We start from the raw sequence: 23,258 nt of genomic DNA, 5'->3' as shown, positions 1-23,258 counted from the left end.
ACCTGAGAGGGCGTTGCTGCGGCATTGTTGTCCATTTGGAATAGAGCACTCTTTGTCTCTTGATCATTTCTGTGTTGGTAATCTTTGACTCTGCCAACAGCGAGACTAGAGAGTGTATCTTGTGCCTCGTCGGAATGCCCCGCCTGAACAAAGTGCTCTGTCGCGTCGGTGCCAATTACATCCAGCAGAAGGTCTTTTCCTCCGGGATGCTCATCCAAGTAGCTGCTCACATCGTAGACTGCATATTTGCATATTGATTATATTAGTATTCGATTTGCTCGCAAGGTTATTGTGGAATGCGGGAATGAAGACACATGTTTACGCTTACCTTTTCCATGTATGATAATGAGTGATCTTGCTGCGCCCTGCTCCTTTACTTCGGCGGAGGAATAGGATCGCATGTTAAATCTGGTAGATATGAAATGCCTGTCGTATATCGCAGGTTGGCAGATTGTAGACGTTATACAATGCGAGGGACGAGAGAACAGTATGATATGTTTTGGTCCTATTTGCCCCTTATCCCCTCTCGAGTGTACACCATACTTGATCTGTATGATATAGCACAACTGCCGTATATGCGAACCGAGTAAATATAACAAAGCTCATGGTGCCAGCTTGCATGCAGTAGCTGAAGCTAGCAAGGATCCTTCGCCCCGCTCACTAAAGGTAACGGGCATCCCTTCCATGCAAGCCCAAGTGCTTTATACGACAATTCCCCATGACTTCTTCAGAGATTTATTCAACCGCTCACCAATAACCTATTGTTATAGAGCCTGTTGAGCTTAACTATGTTCGAAACTTTCATAGGGTGTTGTTTACACTCTGGCAGATTTCAGACATTGTTAGTGCCGAAAGCCGAACTGGTATATTTGGTCTCAGATGGCCCTTATTAGTCTGACGCCCCCTAACAGTAAGTGCTAGGGCCAAAGCACTTTATTTCTTTTATTTAGCTGACAATGTCGCGGCTTGGCGTCATCCGCTAAGGAAGGTCAGATTGTGCGATCTGATCCTTCGCCCTCCACATGTCAGCTACGATTCGACCGTACAATCCTGAGCCTAGAGTCCAAGACATTCATCTTTTGCTTATCAACATGGCTTCTACAGTAATTTGAAAAGATGAATGCCGCTACTTTAGCCGATTCTGCCACACAATTCATGTATTCTCATAATCCCCTCCGGGTCCAAGATAAGCGACGGAGCATCATCGGGAATTGACCGATATTGCACACATATATACAGAATGGCTGCGACGAATAGTATTTGATGGCGGTTCAAATCATCGATTGCTGGACTCCCCGAATCTCCAATATTTGACAACCACGCAATGGCAGAAAAGCAGTTCTATCTCCGCGGACAATACGATTCGGCTGTATGCATGGTCGAAGTGGGAAGCAAGTTTGACATACATGCCATACGAAAGAAGGTCGCATCCCAATTCGCAATTATAGAGCCAAAAGGTATGCAAATGACACTGCCCCCCAAGACAGTAATTGATGTCACTAATCAAGCTTTCTCAAGGAATATCGTTTCATCTCGATGGGGAGGACCTCAGCTCCACGGAAGATATTCTCGCAGTAAATCAGCCAATAGGTATCTTAGTGGATGGCGAAACAGTCCATGATGTTCCGGGGCCCAAGGGGCTTCCTCTACTCGGGAGTCACTGTGAGGTATACCCCGACCATATTGGCAATCATCAACGTCTTTTCGAACTTTACGGGCCGATCTTCCAGACAACAGTCATGGGTCGGGTAGTTCACCACACTAATGACCCAGTCCTAACTGCCCATGCATTCGCCGAAACTGAGTTCTTCACTAAAGACATCAATCACGCACATCCTTTATACGGGGTAAAAAGCGCTCACGCAGGAATCTTTCTCACCAATACAGCCACCAAGGAATGGAAAGAGGGACATAAGTTCATTGTACCCGCATTTAGTCCTAAGGCAATCGCAGCCTATACCCCACGCATGGAAGGGGTTGTACGGCATTCCTTTCCAATATTCGACGAGCTCGATCAGGCGAACCAAGCATGGAATGCGTACAGCTTCATGCTGAAACTATCGTCGCAGCTTGTGGGGGAGCTTATCATTGGGGCTGATTTTCGGCACTTTGAAAGGGTCGATTCTCCAATTCATGATATCCCTAAGGCTATTGTCAAGCTTTTAGGGTTGAACAAGAAAGTCACATCATGGGGAGATTGGTATACATGGTTACCTTTCGGTGATCCAAAACGGCTGCGAGATACGTGGCATTTAGTGGGGTCTCTGGTCGGTGAATCTGTCAAGAAGGCTCCTATTGGGGAAGGGCATGTCTCCATCCAGGAGGCGGGCTTGAAAACTCAGAGTTTAGCAGGTATTTAAGCTTTGCTAGAACTGCATACTATCTGTCTAACAAGCTCCCACAGACTACCTTGTCCGTGCTAGAGATAGCAAAGGCAACAAGTTGAGCGATGAAAGCCGAACCCCAGCGCTCATTGTGGCACTGACGGCAGGATTCGTAACGACGAGTTCTCTACTTTCCTGGCTGATCTACGGTCTGGTAACGTATTCAGGGGTCCAGGAAAAGCTCTTGCAAGAGCTAATCGACAATAACATGACGGAGACTTCAGAAATGACTGGCGAATTTATAGGAAACCTATCCTATCTGGATAAGTTCGTCAAGGAAACCCAGCGACGTCATACTACATCTTTCCAACCCGCTAGAACGACACGCAAAGATGTTATCCTTCCCGGAGGGTATCGAGTTCCCAAAGACAGCGTGGTTATCTCAGAAATCCATCATCTTCACAATAATCCGGCCATATGGGACAATCCGACTCAATTCTCCACAGATAGATGGGATACCGAGAGGGTCAAAAATCGACATCGCGGAGCCTATATCCCATTTGCGATGGGACCACGCATGTGCGTGGCGACAAACTTCGTTGCTCGCGAGGTGAAAGTCTTTATCGCCATGCTTGTGTACCGGTATGAATTCTTCAGAGAAGGCAATGATCCGATCGAATATGATTCCATGTTCCAAACTGTCAAGCCAAGCAACCTCTATGTGCGGGCCCGGAGAAGGTCGCACGATTGAGTTCCAGGCTAGCACGCCTAGGGATTTCTATATATTCACTACATGTCTGTTAATTATTACTTATAAATACAAACAATGATTAGAGTTGTACCATTTGTTTCACGTCAATACTTTCTGTCTTATTATACCTCCAAGGGCGGAGATGTATGATAGCCAAGTATGTCATGATCCTGATTTGTGTGGTGCAATAAGAAGCTAATATGAGGTTGCAGCAAATAGCGCTATCATAGCCACATTTTTAGGGCCGAGAGACGATTCCATTGGGCTGATGATACTGTGGATCATAATAGAAGAATATTATAGGCGTTTGTCTTAGCGGGGATTGTATCTATTCGGAGCATCTGATTGATGGGGCAATTTACTCTGCTTTCCGTCCGAAACAGATCCCGCGGCTCATCCCGCGGCTCTAATTCCCAGGGTTTCCTAGGCATTAGCATCGAAGACCAGGAACAATCCACCACACCAGGGGTCCAGCTGTAAGAATATATTGAGCATGAGACGCTTACAGTAAGCACTAAATCCTGCGACGTGGCAAAGATAAGGTGCTTGTACTATTCCCCGTTTGCGGATGTCCATTTCTCCCTACTGCAAGTATAAATGCCACGGCACCGACTCAACTCAGAGAAACAAACATCAGCGCACGGCGGATTTCGCGCCCATCTCCTCACCTTTGAATCTGGACCCCACGCCGGCTGTTCCTATCGGTATAGGTTTTGAAATGCTTCAATCTCTCTCATGTCGCGAGTTTCAAGCCTGCGCTTTCACTTCCATCGCCTTTAAGGATCGAGAAGAGCTTCAGTCCAGTGGGGCACTACTACTCCCAAGCGAGGATTTACGCGGCCTTCTTCTGCAGTCATATCTGCGATGGGTACATCCTCTAGTCCCTGTTTTGGAGATACCAAATATCTTTCAAAGGCTGCTCGAAAATGACGACCGTCAATTCCCTCACCCACTTCTGTACCAAGCCGTCCTCTATGCAGGGAGCTCATACGTGGATCCCCTGGAACTGCAGGCAGCGGGTCACCCAAGCCGAGATACTATTGGGAGGGTTATACGCGAAAGGGCGAGAGTGAGTGCATGCATGCATCCCCGGAACTTCTCCTCTCAAGTAACATAACTGACTAGCGCAGATGTTATACAATCTCTCGATCGAGCGCAATCCGATTGTCATGACCCAAGCACTCATCTTGCTGAGTATCCGGGAAAACCTGTCCGAGGCTAGTCTTTCCGAATCCCGATATTGGATTCGCCATGCTCTCTCTGTCGCGACCGGCGCAGGTCTACTGGACCCAACAGATGAGCCAGTCAACCAAAACACAGAGTACCTTTGCACGATCTCATCTTCGCTTCGTGAGCGACTAGTATGGTCGTTATACACCGCTGATCTCACAATCTCCCTGGCTCTGGATGCTCCATTCCAAATAAAACGACCACCTAGTCTCAATTGTCAGTTTGTCCCCGACGTGTTTGCAGTATTCGATCGAGCCAGAATAAACGCTACTTTTTGTCCAACAAGCGATGGTCCAGCAAGTGAAAGCATTTCAGAGCCACCATACCACGCCAAGCTATGCGGTATCCTCATCGAACGGTCGAAACTTATCCGCTGCATGTACCGCCTTCTCTACACAGTCGCTCTAGATCGTCAAACGCGTGATGCACTAGACGATGGTATGAAGCCAGCTATTCTGCTATGGAAAATGCAGCATCTAGACCCCGCCCTAGTCACGAGCGTCGAAACAAGACTCAAACGATGGCTGGAAAACCTACCTGCTTCTGTTCGCTACTCAGCTCAATGGACCTTGATCGAGCATCCACGACAATCTAAAGAGTTTACGCTGTGTGTCCATCGTGGCGCACTATACATACTGTATCTGACATATCTACTGGCCCTCTACAATGGCAAGATGGCACGGACACCGACATATTCTGAAATTCTCGTCCGTCGTGCCCGCCAGGTGGCTGCTGAAATCGTGCAGACCTGGGCCGGCCTGGCAGAGACACAAGCGATCGATTTTCTACCGAGCTATTGTTTTCTCTCGTTGCACCTTGCTCGTGAAGTCTATACGCAGCATTCAATGGGCTGCAATAATACGGAGGATTGGTATGCAATGTGGGCTATTAGATCGTGTGACACATTCCTGGCTCAGGGGTTCCATAGAACTGGGGTCGTTTAGCATTGGCAAATTCTCAACATAGTCTGTTGTTAACCACACGGATTCTTTGCTGCAATTTCTTGAAAGGGATTGAAATTAACTGTGTATTTTAATGGAGACAAAGTCCACTATCGCAACGATAGCCTTCTTCAGGCTACAAGTTAGCCGTTAGGGTTTACTGTGCAGAGTGTATCCGACAGCCCACATCCCGAGATCCCCACAACCCGACGCTGTCTCATCCTTCCGACAGTCTCAGTCACATACAGCATCCACAAAGAGATCATTTAGCTTAACGAGTAAAAAGCAAGTGAGCTTTACATTTCAGCGAGCTGTATGGTCTATTACCCTGTCCCGAAAACTCGGCACATCGCCATAACGGCGACCACGACCACGACCGTCCCAGACCCCCAACCCTAAAGCTTCCCCTCACCCTTCTCATCCGGCCGTCTAATCCCCTGAAAATCCCCCGTATGGTACAAAACCTCCGGCTCCAGCACCTGAATCCGCCACTGCCCATCCACCTTAACATAAGTCTGCTGCATCCAGCTTCTTCCATCCGACGTCTCGTCAATCTTGCGTTTAACCGGAGATGTCTCTTCCTGACGGTCAACCCACCGCCCATGGCTCGCAAGTTGCTGCCATTGTACAACGATTTTCTCCTCCGATGCGAACTTGAAGTATGGTGCTCCGAGGAGATGCTGCGTCGCCAGAGCCTTGTTCCCAAGGTTTTTTGGGTTCAGCCATGTCTCGACGAAGTGGTCTGCTTCGTAGGTCTCGCGGGTGACATGGGGAAGGACTTTGTTGTAGTCGACTATCACGGAGGGAGCGAGGGCGGCGCGGAGGCGGGTTTTATCCTGGGTTTGATGGATATTAGTCTATGGATAGTTCTATGTAATTACGATTGAAGCCTTATGAAATTCGGTCTTCACCTTCCGATCGTACCCATCGGCGAATGTGCGCGCACATTGGCAGACGGCGATGTAGTCCTGGAATGTCAGGGTGGAGGGGATGTATATCTCGAATGTCATTTTCTCGATTGAAATCAGATGAGCTTGACCGTGGAAATTATAGAATTATGGGATTCTATTTTCTGTCGAGGTGGCATGAGGAAGGCTTTTAATTCGCATAAGCATAAGCCGATGTCCACGTCGGGCGTTGAGCGGGGAAGAGGCGGGGAAGAGGCTGGGCTTGCAGCTGAGCTCTCCCTTCCGTTAATCTGCTTATTTCAATTCTATTATCATCGCTATCGGGTATCCCTGCGTTTTATGCATTCACAGATTATAATGTCTTCCTACCCAGTGGCTTAGTAAGTCTATATCAGCTAGTTATCCCACGTTAGTCGACCCATATCTATTACTTTAGAACGGCATTGTAGTTTCAAGTACATAGGGCTGGCAATGTTAAGCTCCCCGTCGTGGTATGTGGGGTATTAGCGCACAGCTCGATCCGACTACATCGGTGGGTGGAGGAGGACCGAGCACTAGCGTTCTTTTGTCCGGAAGCCACTTGTATCATCCATATCGATCGCCTGCGATCTGCATTTTCAGAAGAGAACTTTGTTTAAGGATAAAATGCCTTAGACAAGATATTAGTCAAAAGAAAGAAAAGGAAAGAGAGTAGAAAGAAAAAGCACAAACACAGGGAGAGAACAAACAGCCTCTACTTCTCACCACTTCAATAAATTTAGGCCATGTATATACAACAATACTCGCCCTGCACCTCTCGAGCTCCATATTACGCGAAGTACCCAGCTTTCCCAATATAGAGATGATATTTGCAGAACCCATGATGTTGGAAGCTTGGACAGGTACAGAAGTACTAGCTTAGAACGTTAACAATTGAGTTCCGTGAAGAAAGAAGAGGAAAGCTAAGAAGAACCTGGAAGGCTTCAGGAAGATGGTCGTTGGCCTTCGCCGTGGGTGGTTTCCATTCTGGGCAGGAACGAAGTTCTTTCCCAACTTGGGGATCTTTCATGGGACCAGAGAAGAGGTTAGAAAGGGAGCATTGGGTCTTCTAACATGACAAAGCTATGTAGCCTGGGTACTTGGCTAACATAGATTTAGAGCTAGCGATGGAATAGATAGTACATAGATTCCGAGTAGCACCACATTGCCCAACGGTATCGTCTTCCTATCAAGTATGACCTGTTTCGCGGCGTAGGGTCACTCTCTTGATCAGAGCTTTCACGAAATAGTCGACGGACCTCCCCTGTGCTCGCCGTAGCTTCGACCCGATCGTATATAGATTCCATCGTGTTAGTAAAAGTAGCCTTTTTCCACTTCGGATCATCAATATCAGTCCCGGCCCCAAGGTCTAACCATTTAGTAACTATCACTGCTGTCCCATCCTCCCCACAGTCTCGGAGGACGATCTGAAACTCCACACCACAATGCGAGCATCGCATAATCTCTGTGAGTGGTGCCTCCTTCCAGCAAAGGTTTCGTTGCCGATTTGCAGGTCGAATCTTATCTTGAATACTCCTGTGGCCCACTCTCAACCAGTTGCAAATAAACCAGTTGTGGAGTACTGAAAGAACAACGTCGAGACCCCTGTCGGAGAAGACCTGTAGATCATGGACGAGAACCCACTGTTGTATTTGCAGGACTAGCGATGGTCTTTGGCGAGCTCCAGCAGGTGTACAGACGCGTCCTTCCACTGATAATAAAGTCGTTCTTGCTGGTTGTCGAGGGTAATCAACCACCTCGGTGAAAGCCAAGGACTCCGCGTTGATCCCGTATCGGCCGCCGGAATGGTGATTTTGAAGGACAGCCACCAGGTGGCAGTGACGGAAGTCATAAAGGGTGGTCATACAGTGAACAGCTAACAGCCATCTAATAGACGGTTGTGGACATTTTCTGTGCCAAACTCCCAGGTCCGGGCACCGATGATGGAAACCCGTGGAGCGTGCGGGATGGAGGACGTCAGTGATACGATGCAACTTGGCGCAGTAGTGGCAGCAGAACATTTTGGGGAGGTCTCGGGTCAGTCTTGTGAGGACTAAAAGTGTTAAGGACTTGTCTTGGGGTGGCTTGAAGTCGTAAAAACTTGTTGTGAAAAGATTAAGTGTTCGGCTGCATAGGCAGAGGCAGATAATGTCTGCGGTTGTCAGAAGGTTACCGATATGGAGTAATAGTTCGCGAGGTAGCAGTTCCAGGCTGGAAAGCCGCTTTTCGCGCGAGTATCGTGGGAACAGACTAAAGACCCAGTCTATTATGGGCATCTTGAAGGCGAAGTTTGGTAGTATGAAGAAGGTGGGACTGGGAAATGTGTGGGTGTGACAGTCCCTGGATCTACGTAGGCGGAAACACAATAAATGGTCCCTGCACGTGGTCTATTGCCTAGGGCTCGCAATTTCGAAACCGCGCCATATTTCTAAATCCGGAAATATCACTTGGAGACACAAATGTCCAAATTATGCTGTATCCTTGTGCTCGCCTACACGAATAGTACATTCCCAACATTTGATTCTAGTGTATATTCTGTTGATATCCTAAGTGTAGACTAGTACCGAGATATATTCGTTACTCCACAGACAGCAATAGGTGGGAAAGGTTGCAAGCAGAGGCATGCGTCATAAGTGTATCTACTTATGGTGGAAGGTTATTATGGTGTTTACAGTGATAGATAGGAAGCGGAGACAGCACCAAATGGCCGACTTCCCACTTCCAGCCTGTTCTCACTACTTGTCACATCCGTCGGCAATTCCGAAGGTGTCAAGCTAAGATATGCTAAGCCACAGCCTCGCCAAGCCGACCCTGAGTGACCCACCCGGCTGAGCGAGGCTCAACCGCGCATCCTGGCCGAAGCTTATGCTCCAATGTACCAGACTCGATCTGGCAGTGAGCATGGCGGCCCTAGTAAATAAGAATAGACAGACCCTGCATGTTCATCCCCCATCTCACTTTTTTCTCCTATGTAGTTGACTCTACCAGTAACTCTACAAAATGGGGTCTGGTGACACTGCTCTACGAGGGAAATATATTCCATTTCATACACTAAACGATGACGACAAGTCAGCCGATTACTCGCACAGAACGTCTCGTTCCTTATCCCGCAGCTTGAAGCATCTAATCCCGATTGTCTTGATTTATTGTTCTCTACTCATCTTCTCATGGACCGTGACGTGCATCCTCACCCACCGGCCTCTCCTCTATCATCATTCAACGCCAACATGGGAAAGCGCGCGGCAGCTGACCTGCGCGTCCCAGACGGTCCTGGGGGTCACCGACTCTGACGCAAATGCGACATTCTCCTGCAGCCAGAGAGAAGCGACAAAAGTAACTCTCACCGCAGCCGTCATCGCTGCTACACGTCGCTGGAGATTGGCCGCCCGGGTCGTTAACTCAGTCATGGCGGTGCTGACCATTCCATTCTCTTCATTTATTGCCGCCCGCGCCGCCATAGTGTACGGCCAGGCCGCTGGCAATAAGCGGGCATTCAGCCTCCGGAAATTGCTAGCGGTAGCTGATCGAGGATGGTGGAATCCCTTCATCCTTGCCCGCCTGTTTTCTGCTGGAGGTCGGCGGCGACTGGGCAGTCCGCTCCTATATTATGCATTCCTCGTCTGCGCTTTAGGTATGGCATGTGAGGGTGTGTGTAGGCTCAGCTGATCAAATCATTTAGGTGGTCTAAATTGGCCGTTGCAGCAGTTGCTCGTGTCAGAGGTGACCATATTGGTTGAGAGTTTACCCTCCAAGGTCACGCCGCTGGTTTCTGACGCCGACATCACCGGATTGTCTCAAGTGAAGTCCATCGAGACGGTTGGGGATACGAGATCATTGATCAACTACGCTACTCAGTACGACTCTCGGCCAAATATCTGGCGGACACCCGATTCAGTCTGCAATTCATCCATGAGCTGGGCATATTCCTGCGTGAGTAACTCGAACCAAGGCGGAATTGCTACGCAGTTCTATCCCCTCCGCGGTAACAGTTCATTTGTCTCCATCCCCGTCAACTCGGTCACAACGGGAATAATAAGCGATCATGCCTTTCGGTTCAATACGTCCGTCGCCTCAGAAGAGGTATCGGAAGAGAGCTATCCCGACAGCTGCGGTGGACCAGGGTCTTTCTCCGCATCAACGCTTGCGAACCTGTCAGGTCTGGATGCTTCCTATAACGTCCCAATCTCCGCAGATGGTATGATGGAGGTAAAGGTGTGCGCGCTGGGAGACTCGCAGAGTTTTCCATGGAATCTCACTCGGAACCGCCAGGACATTGCGGAAGAAGCATACATTCACTTCAATTCAATCGCCATGAGCTTCCTCACCAACGGATCTCGGATAGCCAGCTGGACACAGCGCATTCGTGCGAATACGACCGCGGGGTACTTCATGCTCCCTAACTACATGAACAACTACCAAACGGGTCCCTTGTTGGAGACGTTCAATCTTGCAACTAGTTTTGATCCAGAGAATTTTATCGTTGACCAGGAGGAGAGTATGGATGTGCGAGCCTTAAATAACTCACATGTTCTAGGGTAAGAACTCACTTATTTTATAAGAGGCGCTACCGAGACACTAGCTAGGCTGCCTCCATACTAGGCTTGTTTATGCCATACCCTGCCACCTAGTTTACAAGACAAGGTTGCTCTGTTCAAGTGGCAAGGTGTGGCCTAAGGGAGGTCTAGTGTGGAGAAAGCCTGACTGGTGGGGCAGTAGCGCTTCCCAGCTTTGCTGTGATTATCTTCTCACATGGCTTAGATATGGTTATCCCGACCCCACGCCTGTCAGCTCACCAGCTCTTGGGCCTTTGCTCACAGCCACCAAGGCCCTCTTCGGCCCGTCCACGTTCTTCGCCAATCGTGCTAATTCGACACCGACTCACCGAACATTACTTCCTTGTCGTTGGACGAGTGCTCCGAGCCTATTCCGTTTACTTACCTCTCAAATACTAATACTGAAGATACTACCTCCTGGCGATACGCGACTCTCAAGCCCTGTGCATCAGACACCAACTCCACTTACTTCAACGACCTGGCTGCCTGGCTTGGTCAGCTCTTTGCAAACTACGACAACCCCCAGACAACGTCTGTCTTTACCCAGGGCGCCTTCTTTGCCAATAAGGCCAACCTAGGCCGTGCCTCAACTGAGCAGGCCTACCGCCGAATCCTCTTCAAGGATGACGGAACCTCTGTCGAGATCTTCGCGATACGACCATGGGCAATCGCATTTCTGTCGACCATAATAGGCCTGCATCTTGTCGGACTGGTGATTATGGCCTTCTACGCGGGATTGCATCCCACCTGGACGGAGTCATTTGATGCATTTGCAATGCTGAGAATTGGGGTGCAACTGGCGGAGCGAAAGGATGTGAGAGCTCAGATGCCGCTGCTGGGAAACGCAGAGTGAGTTACTTTCTGATTAGTGGGATTTCGCGACTAACATGAGTGGCTTTAGGACGGAAGACACTGCGATTCTGGACCGTACGGACGGAATTATAGGGGAGGATATCGATGCAGTGGAGACTGAGAATGTCGGTCGGCTGGTAGTGGGTGGACATGGACAAGTGAAAAAAGGCAAACGCTACCTCGTGTTTCAGTAAGGCTGCTCAGCCGGAATGAGTTTACGCTCTCCCGCCATTAGCAGCATATCTTTCACACCTTCGGAGATCCACCATGGGTGGCCTGATCGACAACAAAGCCGCGTGTCAATTTAATTAACTGACACAGTCATGCGCGGTCTAGTCATCTATGCAACCATCTGGATGACATCATGCCCCTCGTCTTTCCTAAGACCAACCGAGACAGGCACTGAGTGCCTTCATTCAAGCGCTACAAAGCATTGAACCCGAAATCCCTCCGTGGATTGCAACACATGCACCAAACTTCGAAAGAGCCTTGGAAGAGCCTGTCTATGCCAATTATCCAACTGCTGCATGGGCAGTAAAACATCACCACGCTAGGAAGGGATTAATACGGTGTACGCCTATGCTTGAACGGAAGGATCATGATATCAAAGGCCTTGCCAACCATCCCATAAGACAAGTTCAATAGAGCAAGATCTCCATCCTAATCTTTAAGCCACTGGATGCAATGCTCTCTCTAGGAACAAGCGAGGTCATAGCACCACCAATCAATTTGCATATAAGCCCCTTAATCACTATAGTCTTCTTAAACCCAAGGTATCATACCCAATCCCTCATTGACCAACCCCTACAACTCCTCCACACTAGTGCTTACATCCTACCCCTATCCGGTTAATTGATTCATGCAAGGTGTCTCCCCTAGACCCTGCTCTTCTGCAATAATCCATGATCCTTCTCTCTAAATCCCTTCTCCGTTCCTCTTAGTCTTCAGGCAATCAAACCCATATAAAATCACCAATACGTTTTTCTTCCTGTTTCCATAATATGAAATAAGATAGAGAGATATACTACCCCCTCCAACAAAAACGAAAAAAGAAGGAAAGGGAAACGAAACCGAAACCGAGCAATGAAAAAAAGGTTCTGGCCCCCACGATCCAGCACATCCTCACCATGCATGGTCTCCACCAGGCGCCGCAGCACGATCGGCCTTTTAGCTGGTCCTACTCCGTATCCGTGTCCGAGCTTCCGTTCTCCGTGCCAACTCATCCTGATCGGCAGAAGATGAGACAGCCTCTCAGCCCGTCCTAGCTCTGCCACAGCCACAACTATTGTTTCTGAATTTATTCCAGTGGATTATGGAAATATCACTCCCCGATGCTAATCTCACATCTGGAAAATCCCTACTCATTGCTTACTTTATGGAACTTTGTAGATCTTTCCTTTCGAAGGGTCCTCCCGTAAGACATCCCAGCGCTTTTCCTAGAGGGGGTATCATGGGCTTCTGCAAGTCAGTATCTACATGAAATAGCAAAGGCCACTTTCAGTAGGGGTGGTGGCAATATGGTTGGGATATTCCCACTTCAGGAATAAAGGAATGCTGCAGATCCGTTCGGTCATATAATTGGGAACGCCTCTTGGGCAAGGTCCATTTCGTCCTAACGCAGCGATTTAGGGGTCATTTGTGTCAAAGAATGTCATGGCTCTAGTACGTAAGCAGTACAACATGATTGTATAGCACATTCTCACCCGCTATCCAAAGCACGAGTATCCCTTGCATGATGCTGATAGTTACATCTCTCTGTTGCTTGAAACAAGGGTAGAATGCGAATGCGGAATGTTAATAAGGAAAAAGTACCCGATGCCACCAGATTAAGGGGGTCATACGATGCTGAGGAAATAAAATTTGAGGGGGGAGATGCGAGGGGCTATGATTAACTCTTCATAGACTCATAGGTGACACTTCATCGTGGAAATGATCAAAACCACCCAAGGGTAAAGTCAGTCAGACATTATACCAGAAGGTAGGAGGAAGGACATGCTTACACAGAGTAGTAACGTAAGCTAACTATCCCCTATCCGTATAGGAGTATATTGTATGCGCTCCACACATGAACAGAGCCAACGACCAGCGCGTTGGTTAACAGCAATCATATCTACAAACGGGCTAACATTACAAGCGTCAGAGATAAGGCATTCAGTATCCGCGCCATGAGCGAGCGTATCCTATCGCTCGTTATAACCCTCTATGGCCTTCTGCAAGGGGTACGACGCACCCCGCTCTTCAACAGTGGGGTTGGACTGCAGGGAAATTTGTTCATCTTTGCTCTCGCCAAAATCTTCTCGACATGACTAACACGGAGAATATAGTGGGGCTGTGTATTGACGAGATAAACGAACTGTCTATGGGCCGGTAGGAAAGGTTTTATGGAGCAAAACTGAATGATGAAGACCTGCCATATATGACATCAGCTTCTAATTTGGAATTTGAATCCTTACTACGTTATTCGTCATTACTGAAAGCTTCCTATATTATTTCAGTCAGTTTAATTCACGCTTGTTGTAAGTGAATCTTTGTCCTTTAGGTACCTACGAAACATAATGGGGAATGAGCTAGTCGATATTCGGCTGCAGTAGATTAAGATTCGGATGGTAGCACAGGGTAGGATTTGCAAATAGCATTTTGGGGGTCATCCTGCATGATGGCTCTTCAGAGCAATCTAGGCCCTGTTCCTAGTCGCAAAATTCGCCGGCAGTGGAGTTGAAGAAGGGTCAGTTGAGAAGAAACCTCGCGAGATCCAACTCAGTTATGCGCTGCACCGAGCTGATTTGTTGCGGATCTTCCTCCACATGGCGCTCTCCATGACAGTCTAGATGGTCTATAATACTACAACATCGATATAATGTCTCAAATATGCAAATATATCGACCAAACTAGGAGAAACACCTGATATACCAGGCCAAGTGACGTATCTAAATTCGGACAATGTTCATGGTTGAAAGGGATATATAAATCATCAAAGAACGCGAACTTTCCACTGAATTCATCCTATCATCCCAAGAAATTGCCTGCATCTTATACATCTCACATTATTATCAGACAAAGAATCCAATCAGCCGCAATGAACTTCTCACAAATTCTTGTCGTCCTTGCGACCATCGGTCTTGCCAGCGCTGTACCAGCCACTAGTGATGCCTCACAGTGCACTACAGCCCAAGCCAACTCATGCTGCACTAGCTTGACTAACGGCATCTTGAATGTGAACGTGCTTCCCGCACTTTGCGTTCGTAAGTTATCGCACTACCCTATCCACTGTCCGTCTTGCTAAGATTTCATTAGCGCTTGTTGGAAACTGCAACAACCAGGCTGCCTGCTGCACCACTAATGGAATTGTAAGTAGTATTGCAGATGGTTTATTGCGAACACGTACTCATGCATTACTTATAGGGTCTTCTCAACTGCCTGACCGTCCAGGTCTAGTGGAGATGATGACCAGATGCGTACAAATGTATCCGATTGGATATGACCATCAAGTAACATGAGACCTACATTGAACGTGGTTGGAACTTTTTCCTGCTTTTCATTGCTTTGGAGGATCTTGCGAGCACGATGCATCGTTGTATGGATACACTCTTTTGACACATAACTGGGCCCAGACCAATATCTGAATATAAGCTATATTCGTCAAATCACCATCCAGAAACGTCTACATTCCGTACATATGTAGAGTTTCCAGTGGGGAAAGATTTAGAATAGCCTTCGGCCATAATATCGCAGTCTTTCATGTGTGGCCAGTCTCCACCTTTAACTCCTTGCTTACTAGCCAGCACCCAGTGTTCGGACAGGGTGGTTTGGTGCGCATTCGACAGGGTCATATAAGACTAAATTATACCCATACCTACTTGGAATATACAGGTACCGACAGGAAAGCCTCTCCGATGATAGTACCTGATACTCAGGCTTATAAAGTATCCCACTTTAAAGAAGAACTCATTTCTGCTGAGAATCCTGAATAGGCTGGCATGGTCATGTAAATATAAATAGCCAATAACTTCGGGGAAAAAGGATGTGGACCCTGGATATTTGCAGCTGGCTTTCTTCAAGAGCGCATCTCTGGTGCCGATTGTCGATCCTTAATCCGAAGCCGAATACGAAAAAGACATGTACCCCGAATCGGTAAAGTGTCCGAATACGAACCCGAGCCCCCTTTCATTTGACTTTATCCGCTGATGCATAAGAGAACTGCATAAGTATCCTCCATCCGACATCTTTCTGTCCGAACTTCCAAGGTTTTCTCATCGAAGTAATTCTCCCTCTTTTTGGTTTTGTTGCTTTGATCTTCACCAATATGACTGTATCCAATTCCAATGGCCAATCCTCGGTCGGGAAGGGACGTGATGTCTCTACAACACTAAACTATATATTCCCGCCTGGCCGTGAAGGATTAAAACCAATCGATGCCGATATACCCGAGGCTCAGCGGCGCTTTGCCAAACGTGAGGGTATCAACGATGTGAGAGACGTCGTAATCAAGGATATTCGTGGCAAAGAGCATGAATTTACCTTGGATGTTCAAGGCTTTCAATACGTTAAACATGAGATTGAGGGGGTTACGGATTGGCATGACGCCGCTCAGATAAAACAAATAATTCAGCCCGCTACAGAAGAGCTGGTCAAGCGACTGTAAGTGTTTCACCCACGCTAAAGGATAAGCCGACAAAATGGACTTTATTTCTCTGACCATATTTGCAGAACCGGCGCATCCGAAGTCGTTGTATATCTCACTCGCACTAGATTTGAGGGAAACGAAGTCGGGAACCAAATGAGCACCCCGAATTCTCCTTCGCATGGTGTGCATTCAGACATGACGCGTGCATCTTGCCGGACTGTTCTAAAGGATGTCCTTACCGAAGATGAAATTGAGCGGCTTCTTAGCCATCCCTTTGTCGTTGTCAACGCATGGAGGCCAATCAAAACAGTTCGAAGAGATCCTCTTGCGGTGTGTGATTGGCGATCTGTTGACCCTGCTTCAGACATCGTTCCAGATCGCAGAATCATTTCCGACCATGTAGTCGAGTTTGGCTTGCCTGTCTACAACGAAAAGCATGACTGGTATTATCTTAGCGAGCAGCAGCCGGATGAGCCGCTCATCTTTAAGCAGCTAGGCAGTGATGCTGCATCTAGCGTGACACTGCTTCACTCTGCATTTGTGGATCCGGAACATATCCATGGTCCTCCACGGGAGAGTATTGAGATGAAATGCTTTGCATTCTTTACTGAGAGGACTGCTTAAGCTGTTGGTTAGTGTGAGTTCCTCTTGCCAGATAGTTTGTGTGCAATTACCAATGTGTTTCCGGGACCTAGATTCCGTCCGCAACTAGATGTGCCAACTTGGCAAATCAGACACTGTAGCATGCAACGAACGCAGTAAATCAATGCATACGATAGGTCCGTCTTAAATTTTAGAAGTTCGCCCACGGAACTAATGCTGATATCTTGAAATCGCAAGATGTACAATCGAAATCTGCACTTCCCTTGAACGACGTGCCATACACTCATGGCCCGGACAGGCTAAACCTATCTGGGATCCCGACCGTCTGAGATCATTTTGGGTCCCCGACGCAACCTTCTATATAAGTCGAACTACTCTCCCCTGTATCCAAAGATCTACAAACACAATTAATAAAAAGGATCTTCATAGCCTTCCAGAATGCCATCAAACTCTCCCCATCATGCAATCGTCTACGGCGCATCGGGCTTAATCGGCTGGGCGCTAATAAACCAGCTTCTAGGCCCATATCCTGCCGCTGGTACATTTCAGAAGGTCACAGCTGTGACAAACAGACCCCTCGATCCTTCGGAGACATACTGGCCAGAGGCAGGTCCTAATCGGCCCCAGCTGCAATTGGCTTCGGGCGTTGATCTTCGCAGCTGGGATCCGGATAGACTGGTGGAGTGGCTAAGGGAGGTTGTTGAGGATAGTAAGGGCGTGACTCATGTCTATTACTTGGGTATAGTTATATCTCATCATGGTGGTTATGTGGAGTTTTCTGACAGTGAGTAGCCTTCGCTGCCATGGACGACGACTTGGAAGAAGTAGCGACAAATCGGCGTATGCTGCAGAATGTCATTGATGCGCATAACTTGATCAGTCCGGATTTACAGTTCGTTACATTTGTGGGTGGAACTAGGGTGAGTACTTATTATCCTTGAAGTGTGCAGAGGAATCACCCCTGACCAGACATTGGCCAGGGATACGGCATCTATTCCGCCGGCGGAACGTTCACTCCACCTCTACGCGAAGAATTGGTGAACAGCCTTCCATCAGACTATGCCAAGACAGTGGTCTATCCAGTATATCGCGAGATCCTCCGTACATCCAGTCAAGGAAGTAAATGGACCTGGTGCGAAGTGTGTCCGGACGCAATTGTCAGTCCTTCCTTCATCTTCCCTTACCTTGGGAACGACTAATAGTAATAACAGGTTGGGTTCACACCAAATGGATCACAATTCAGTTTGGCATTGCACTGGGCACAGTATCTATCCCTATATGCCTACAACCATGGCATTGGACCACATACTCAGGGAAAAGAGGAAACCGCCAAGGCATCTGTGGAGGTCCCCTTCCCCGGATCCACGGCTGGTGCTACGTCACTATTCAGCCCCGTATCTAGCAATCGACTGGCGCGCTTCATGATTTTCGCGTCGTTACATCCAGAGATATGCGGGTATGGTCGGTTGTTCAATGTCGCTGACCGAGCGACACCGTGTACATACGGATCGCTCTGGCCACGGTTGGCGGAATGGTTTGGTCTTGTGGGCGTGTCACCTATTGAATCTGCTCCTGAGACGAAACATAATACGTTGAAAGTTGGGCAAGTCCCTGAGCGGGCTTCAACCCTCGCACCTGGGGAGTATATAACTAAACATCGGGACATCTTTACCAAAAATGGGTGTCCGAGAGCCGTTACTGGCGGGGTCGGAGTGGGGTATCGCCAGCTGGATAGTGTCGGGTATTGGTTGACTTTCGATCGGCAGTTGAGTGTGGAAAGGCTTCAGGAGACTGGCTTCGAGGGGGATCAGGATCCGGTAGAGGGCTGGTTGGAGAGTTTTGCGATGTTTCGAAGAGCGGGGTTGATTTTGTGATTATGTGCCGAGAATTCACAGATACCCTACTGCTACACCGGCCAGCCATAGAACCCCCTAGGCACCGCCTAGGGTTGGACTTATACCTAAGTAATAGAAAGTAACGTCTCTTTCTGTACGAAAAGTAAACCTTACTTTATATCGACGGGACCTTGCCTTCTAAAGCAGGCGTGTAGAAGACAAATACATGGCCTCCACGAGGATCTGAAAGATTAACTGATACCAGCAGTACCAGTAGCTTGACACATCGTAGGTATTCTAATCAAATCACAGTATTCATTACTGGATTTATAACTTGAGTCGAAATAATGTCAAACACTTTCGTGAATATCTTGTGCAAAGTGCGCGCTGTGCTTGTGCCTGAGGCATTAACAGTTCCCGTCTCAGGCAGACATAGTCTAAAGTGGGGGTGGCAGGTACAACCAACAGGAACAACGAGCCTAAAGATGCTATGGTCTCGGCATAGATACTGTTGATAATGATGATAAGCGATTTGCAACTGAGATAAGATGACTATCTTGAAGGCCAGAATGAACGGTTACCTGGATGCAACGTCAGTCTTCTTCGAAGCATAACAGACGAGCTCTCTGAGACCCAACTTGAAGAGATGTCTTTGTTTCCATATCCATTTGTCATACGAACAGATGGCACGAGGGGCAATCCCCAATAGGGAGTGCGCACGCGACAGCATGCCTTGAGTTCGATCTGCGATATGCTAGAGCTAAATTGCCCTAGCCGTTTTTGTTCGGGCTCCGTTTAAACCCGGCGATTTTGTGAACATGGTGGACCTGGGTGGGATTCGAATGTCTTGAAAAAGCGCATGGACAAAGGATTGTCCAATTGTATGCAAGCTGAAGCTAATCAGCGTTCCACTGTGTGTCTACACTAGTAGGTTGGTCGTGTATATCCAATTGCTGAACGGTGCTCAAGGCAGTCTTTGCTACCTTCTCGGGATATGGAGTAGATGCCGAGATCTTGGTGCAGGGAAAATAGTCACATGTGCATATCTTCTAACCACTTGGAATAGAGCAGCAGTGGAAAGGATTGAGTCCTCTGATACTCGTCTCCTTGACTAACAACATCTCCGGAGTCCGCCGGGTTGCGACCGGGCTGGATGAGGGTATCAGTCTTCCATCTTTGCGCGTTTATCTCCGCCAGATGAGAGTGGCGGGCACGTGGGATAAGCCGGGCCACATCCACCCATCCGTGAAGCTTGGTGAGCTTGGTTAAGGGCGAATACCACAAGGCTGTCTCATTCAGGGCTGAACAGATGGTGTGATCGTGCAAGTCGTTCGAGGTCCAGCAAGCACGCGCAGGGGACAGCCATTGCAATTGGGTAGGGAGGAATGGGTGTTGCTGAGAACCCCGAAATTGAAGCCTTGAAAGTGGGTGGAGAGAGACCCCACCGCGATCCAGTCGGAGTGGATCAATGGATGAAGCCCCCGCTTGGTTATCCTTCGATTGTCACTCGCTCTTCCTGCCGGCAGGAACGTGAAGTCAACCCCATTTCTGACTGGCCCGCGGGGTTAAGGTACTGCTAGTCCGTCCCTGGTAGGAGTAAGTAGGGACCTTACTAGATAGTATTCCGCCACGGTCGCATCGGCCGACATGCCGCTCAGTGTGCACGAGGCACTGCAGGATAAAAGGACAGTATGTCCTGAAACTTGCTATAGAAGTCCAGGCACATTTTTCTCACTGTCGCTGAGCACCTCTCTCAATGGCTTCTGTGACTGCGCTCCTCACTCTGGCCGGGCTGGCCGCCGGTGCCACCATCACCACCTCGGAGCCTCCGCTTGCCGCTATCCAGAGGGCTCAGGCGACCACATTGCCCCAGACCTGGACTTCCAATGTCACTGGCAAGTCTTTCGACCGTTTCTACCAGATCTGGTTGGAGAATGTCGTAAGTACCCATGTGTTGTCCCACGGTATGTCGCAGTACTCATACTTAGCCATAGGACTATGTCAATGCTGCCAATGACAGCAACCAGCAGTGGTTGGCTAGCAAGGGTATTACTCTGGTCAACTACTACGGTGTTGGCCACACCTCGCAGCCCAATTACTGTGCCTCAGTGAGCGGAGACAACTATGGCATGGACAACGGTAGGGCTAGTTCATCCCGGAAGCCGACCCAATGCTAATAATCCCCGGCAGACAACTTCCATGACATTCCTTCCAATGTTTCGACACTGGCGGATCTACTCAATCCCAAGGGTATCTCCTGGGCACACTACCAGGAGCACTTGCCCTACCCCGGGTTCCAAGGGTACAACTACTCGAACCAGAAAACCGGCGCGAATGACTACATGCGCAAGCACGACCCGTTGGTCATGTTTGACAAGATCTCTAGCAATGACACTGCTTTGCGCCTCATTAAGAACTTTACTAGCTTTGAAGAGGACATGAAGAACAAAGTGCTCCCTCAGTGGGCGTTTATCACTCCTAGTGCGTTCTCCCGATACCTCCACACACTGCCCATACTAACCTAGTAAGACATGACCAACGATGCTCACGATACCAATATCACCTTCGGTTCCAAGTGGCTGCGCAGCTTCGTTGAGCCCCTTATGAACAACACCTACTTCTGGGACAACACCCTGCTGCTGTTGACCTTTGATGAGACCGAGACCTACGGTGTCCCCGAGTCGGAGATCTACAACGACCGCAACCGCGTCTTCAGCATTCTTCTCGGTGGTGCTGTTCCTGAGCACCTCATCGGCACCAAGGATGAGACTGTCTACACTCACTACTCCACTCTGGCCACCGTCGAGGCAAACTGGGGTCTTCCTTCTCTGGGTCGCTGGGACTGTGGTGCCAACATCTTCAGCTTCGTGGCTGACAAGATCGGCTACACCAACTGGGACGTGGACCCTACCCATCTCTACATCAACCAGTCTCTGCCCGGTCCCTTGGAGCAATGGGGCTACTCCAAGTACCGTGCTAACTGGCCCATCCCGACTACCAACGACTCCTGCTCTGCCGGAAACGGTATCCTGCAGTCCGTCATTGACGCCTACAAGGGCCAGAACCCGACCTACAATTACACTGCGCCCTTCCCGTACGATGCTTCGTACGGCCTGGATGTGAACATTCCCTACAGCCGTAACGGCACTACCTACGTGTCTGGTGTCAACACCACCGGTGTCGTTGGTTATGATACCAACACCACTACCTCTTCCTCATCCAGCTCGGCATCGTCCTCCGCTGCCGCCAGCGCTGGCTCTACCATGGCTATGCCTGCTGCCGGCTCGGTTTTCGCCATCTTCGCTGCTGTCGTGGCTTTGTTGTAAATGTATCGTGGGAGATGGTGTTGACTCTGTGTCGACAAAAGAATCTTTGTTAGTAGTTTGTTGATTTGTTTCATTCCTGCGACGAGCCATGAGTGATGTTAGATGTCATCGTTGGGTGTTGATATGACTCAATGCTATGTATATACACTACCATGAATGATAGTCCGCAATTTTTCTAATAGGTTGTTGGACGCATCATCTACGTGACTCAGATACCCATTAGTCTATACAAACACAGAACTGGTAACAGATCCAGCAAAGACAAGAAAGAAAAGCATAACAGAAGTAAGATCCCGAGTATCGAGCGAAACATGACGGGACGCCTAATCTGACATGCGTACGGCCACCACATCCACAGCGAGCAGCATGGCTAACTGCATATTTCTTTTTCTCCCATTAGACTACCAATCGGAACTTTGGGAAACTATCATTAGCATGAAAGTGTCTACCCTATCATGCATTTCATCCCGTTGTGATTGCACCTGTTTTACTTTCCCCAAGACATGCATACCTAGTTGCAAGCCACTCAATCTTACTGGCAATAATCGTGCAGAAACACGAAGAGTGGTTTAATTAGCACACTTCATTTGCTCTGCTAGCCAATATTTTCACTAAAAGCTGAACCACTATCTTTCTAAGTAAAAAGTGTATATAAGTAGCAGCATCACACCTCCTACTAGCTTTCTCGAATCTCACCCCATCGCACTCTTTCTCCACACCCTCATCATATCACCACGCCTACTACGCCCATCATGTCCAGCCGCTCCGCCATCTCCAAGGTACATTCCCACCTCCACATCCTCACCAACGCTTGTACCTAACAACAGCCACCCAATACCGCAGCTCTCCCTCTCTACTATAACTACCCTCGTCCTCCTATCCACCCCACCAACAACAGCCTACTCCTACAAATACCCCGCCCTCTTCGTCTACAAAGACACCAACTGCACCGACATCTCCTTCTCACTGGTATATCCCAGCCTGGGCGACTGCAACGGCGGATACTACAACTACGCGGGCTCATTCCAGATGTTCAATATTGACGCCGCATATACCTGTAATGATAGCGACACGAGACTTACGTTCGAAATGTATAATAGTTCGGGTACGAACTGCGGTGATGAGAGTGACTTGTTGTTTAGACAGCCGGTGACGGAGGAGTGTACTGTTGCGGATGTGGAGAGTCCTGGGCCGTTGGAGATGCCGGTTTGGTTTGAGTTGGGGTGTATGTAATGAAGATTGTTAGGGGGAGGAGTGGATGTTACTCTCATATTTGCATATACAATGATGAGT

General features: G+C 48.6%; 10 protein-coding genes across 10 annotated transcripts; 9 read left to right on the top strand and 1 right to left on the bottom strand.

Moving 5' to 3' along the window:
* Nucleotides 1–1,324: 1,324 nt before the first annotated feature.
* On the top strand, nucleotides 1,325–3,075 carry AKAW2_51773A (cytochrome P450; the record flags this gene model as incomplete). Its single annotated transcript, XM_041691739.1, has 3 exons — nucleotides 1,325–1,457; nucleotides 1,519–2,352; nucleotides 2,405–3,075. 3 exons carry the CDS (start codon nucleotides 1,325–1,327, stop codon nucleotides 3,073–3,075), a joined length of 1,638 nt encoding a protein of 545 aa, XP_041545194.1.
* Nucleotides 3,076–3,643: 568 nt separating this feature from the next.
* Nucleotides 3,644–5,249, top strand: AKAW2_51772A (fungal specific transcription factor domain-containing protein; the record flags this gene model as incomplete). Its single annotated transcript, XM_041691738.1, has 2 exons — nucleotides 3,644–4,144; nucleotides 4,206–5,249. The coding sequence occupies 2 exons, from the start codon at nucleotides 3,644–3,646 to the stop codon at nucleotides 5,247–5,249; spliced, it is 1,545 nt and encodes a 514-aa protein (XP_041545193.1).
* Nucleotides 5,250–5,641: 392 nt separating this feature from the next.
* On the bottom strand, nucleotides 5,642–6,256 carry arp1 (scytalone dehydratase arp1; the record flags this gene model as incomplete). Its single annotated transcript, XM_041691737.1, has 2 exons — nucleotides 5,642–6,082; nucleotides 6,158–6,256. 2 exons carry the CDS (start codon nucleotides 6,254–6,256, stop codon nucleotides 5,642–5,644), a joined length of 540 nt encoding a protein of 179 aa, XP_041545192.1.
* A 2,916-nt stretch (nucleotides 6,257–9,172) lies between these two features.
* AKAW2_51770A (uncharacterized protein) lies at nucleotides 9,173–11,303 on the top strand (the record flags this gene model as incomplete). The annotated part of the gene is made up of 3 exons (XM_041691736.1): nucleotides 9,173–9,803; nucleotides 9,852–10,707; nucleotides 10,931–11,303. 3 exons carry the CDS (start codon nucleotides 9,173–9,175, stop codon nucleotides 11,301–11,303), a joined length of 1,860 nt encoding a protein of 619 aa, XP_041545191.1.
* Nucleotides 11,304–11,443: 140 nt separating this feature from the next.
* Nucleotides 11,444–11,771, top strand: AKAW2_51769A (uncharacterized protein; the record flags this gene model as incomplete). Its single annotated transcript, XM_041691735.1, has 2 exons — nucleotides 11,444–11,574; nucleotides 11,627–11,771. The coding sequence occupies 2 exons, from the start codon at nucleotides 11,444–11,446 to the stop codon at nucleotides 11,769–11,771; spliced, it is 276 nt and encodes a 91-aa protein (XP_041545190.1).
* Nucleotides 11,772–14,653: 2,882 nt separating this feature from the next.
* AKAW2_51768A (uncharacterized protein) lies at nucleotides 14,654–15,012 on the top strand (the record flags this gene model as incomplete). The annotated part of the gene is made up of 3 exons (XM_041691733.1): nucleotides 14,654–14,819; nucleotides 14,872–14,924; nucleotides 14,980–15,012. The coding sequence occupies 3 exons, from the start codon at nucleotides 14,654–14,656 to the stop codon at nucleotides 15,010–15,012; spliced, it is 252 nt and encodes an 83-aa protein (XP_041545189.1).
* An 868-nt stretch (nucleotides 15,013–15,880) lies between these two features.
* AKAW2_51767A (uncharacterized protein) lies at nucleotides 15,881–16,825 on the top strand (the record flags this gene model as incomplete). Its single annotated transcript, XM_041691732.1, has 2 exons — nucleotides 15,881–16,215; nucleotides 16,285–16,825. 2 exons carry the CDS (start codon nucleotides 15,881–15,883, stop codon nucleotides 16,823–16,825), a joined length of 876 nt encoding a protein of 291 aa, XP_041545188.1.
* Nucleotides 16,826–17,242: 417 nt separating this feature from the next.
* On the top strand, nucleotides 17,243–18,678 carry AKAW2_51766A (SDR family oxidoreductase; the record flags this gene model as incomplete). The annotated part of the gene is made up of 4 exons (XM_041691731.1): nucleotides 17,243–17,543; nucleotides 17,597–17,724; nucleotides 17,785–17,961; nucleotides 18,016–18,678. 4 exons carry the CDS (start codon nucleotides 17,243–17,245, stop codon nucleotides 18,676–18,678), a joined length of 1,269 nt encoding a protein of 422 aa, XP_041545187.1.
* A 1,717-nt stretch (nucleotides 18,679–20,395) lies between these two features.
* AKAW2_51765A (uncharacterized protein) lies at nucleotides 20,396–21,965 on the top strand (the record flags this gene model as incomplete). The annotated part of the gene is made up of 4 exons (XM_041691730.1): nucleotides 20,396–20,578; nucleotides 20,634–20,778; nucleotides 20,830–21,120; nucleotides 21,169–21,965. The coding sequence occupies 4 exons, from the start codon at nucleotides 20,396–20,398 to the stop codon at nucleotides 21,963–21,965; spliced, it is 1,416 nt and encodes a 471-aa protein (XP_041545186.1).
* A 752-nt stretch (nucleotides 21,966–22,717) lies between these two features.
* Nucleotides 22,718–23,198, top strand: AKAW2_51764A (uncharacterized protein; the record flags this gene model as incomplete). Its single annotated transcript, XM_041691729.1, has 2 exons — nucleotides 22,718–22,744; nucleotides 22,809–23,198. The coding sequence occupies 2 exons, from the start codon at nucleotides 22,718–22,720 to the stop codon at nucleotides 23,196–23,198; spliced, it is 417 nt and encodes a 138-aa protein (XP_041545185.1).
* Nucleotides 23,199–23,258: the final 60 nt, after the last annotated feature.

Source organism: Aspergillus luchuensis, chromosome 5 (assembly GCF_016861625.1).
Source record: "Aspergillus luchuensis IFO 4308 DNA, chromosome 5, nearly complete sequence".
Classification (NCBI taxonomy): domain Eukaryota; kingdom Fungi; phylum Ascomycota; class Eurotiomycetes; order Eurotiales; family Aspergillaceae; genus Aspergillus; species Aspergillus luchuensis.
The sequence above is the reverse complement of the archived record's forward strand: the minus strand, read 5'-3'. Positions and strand labels throughout refer to the sequence as shown.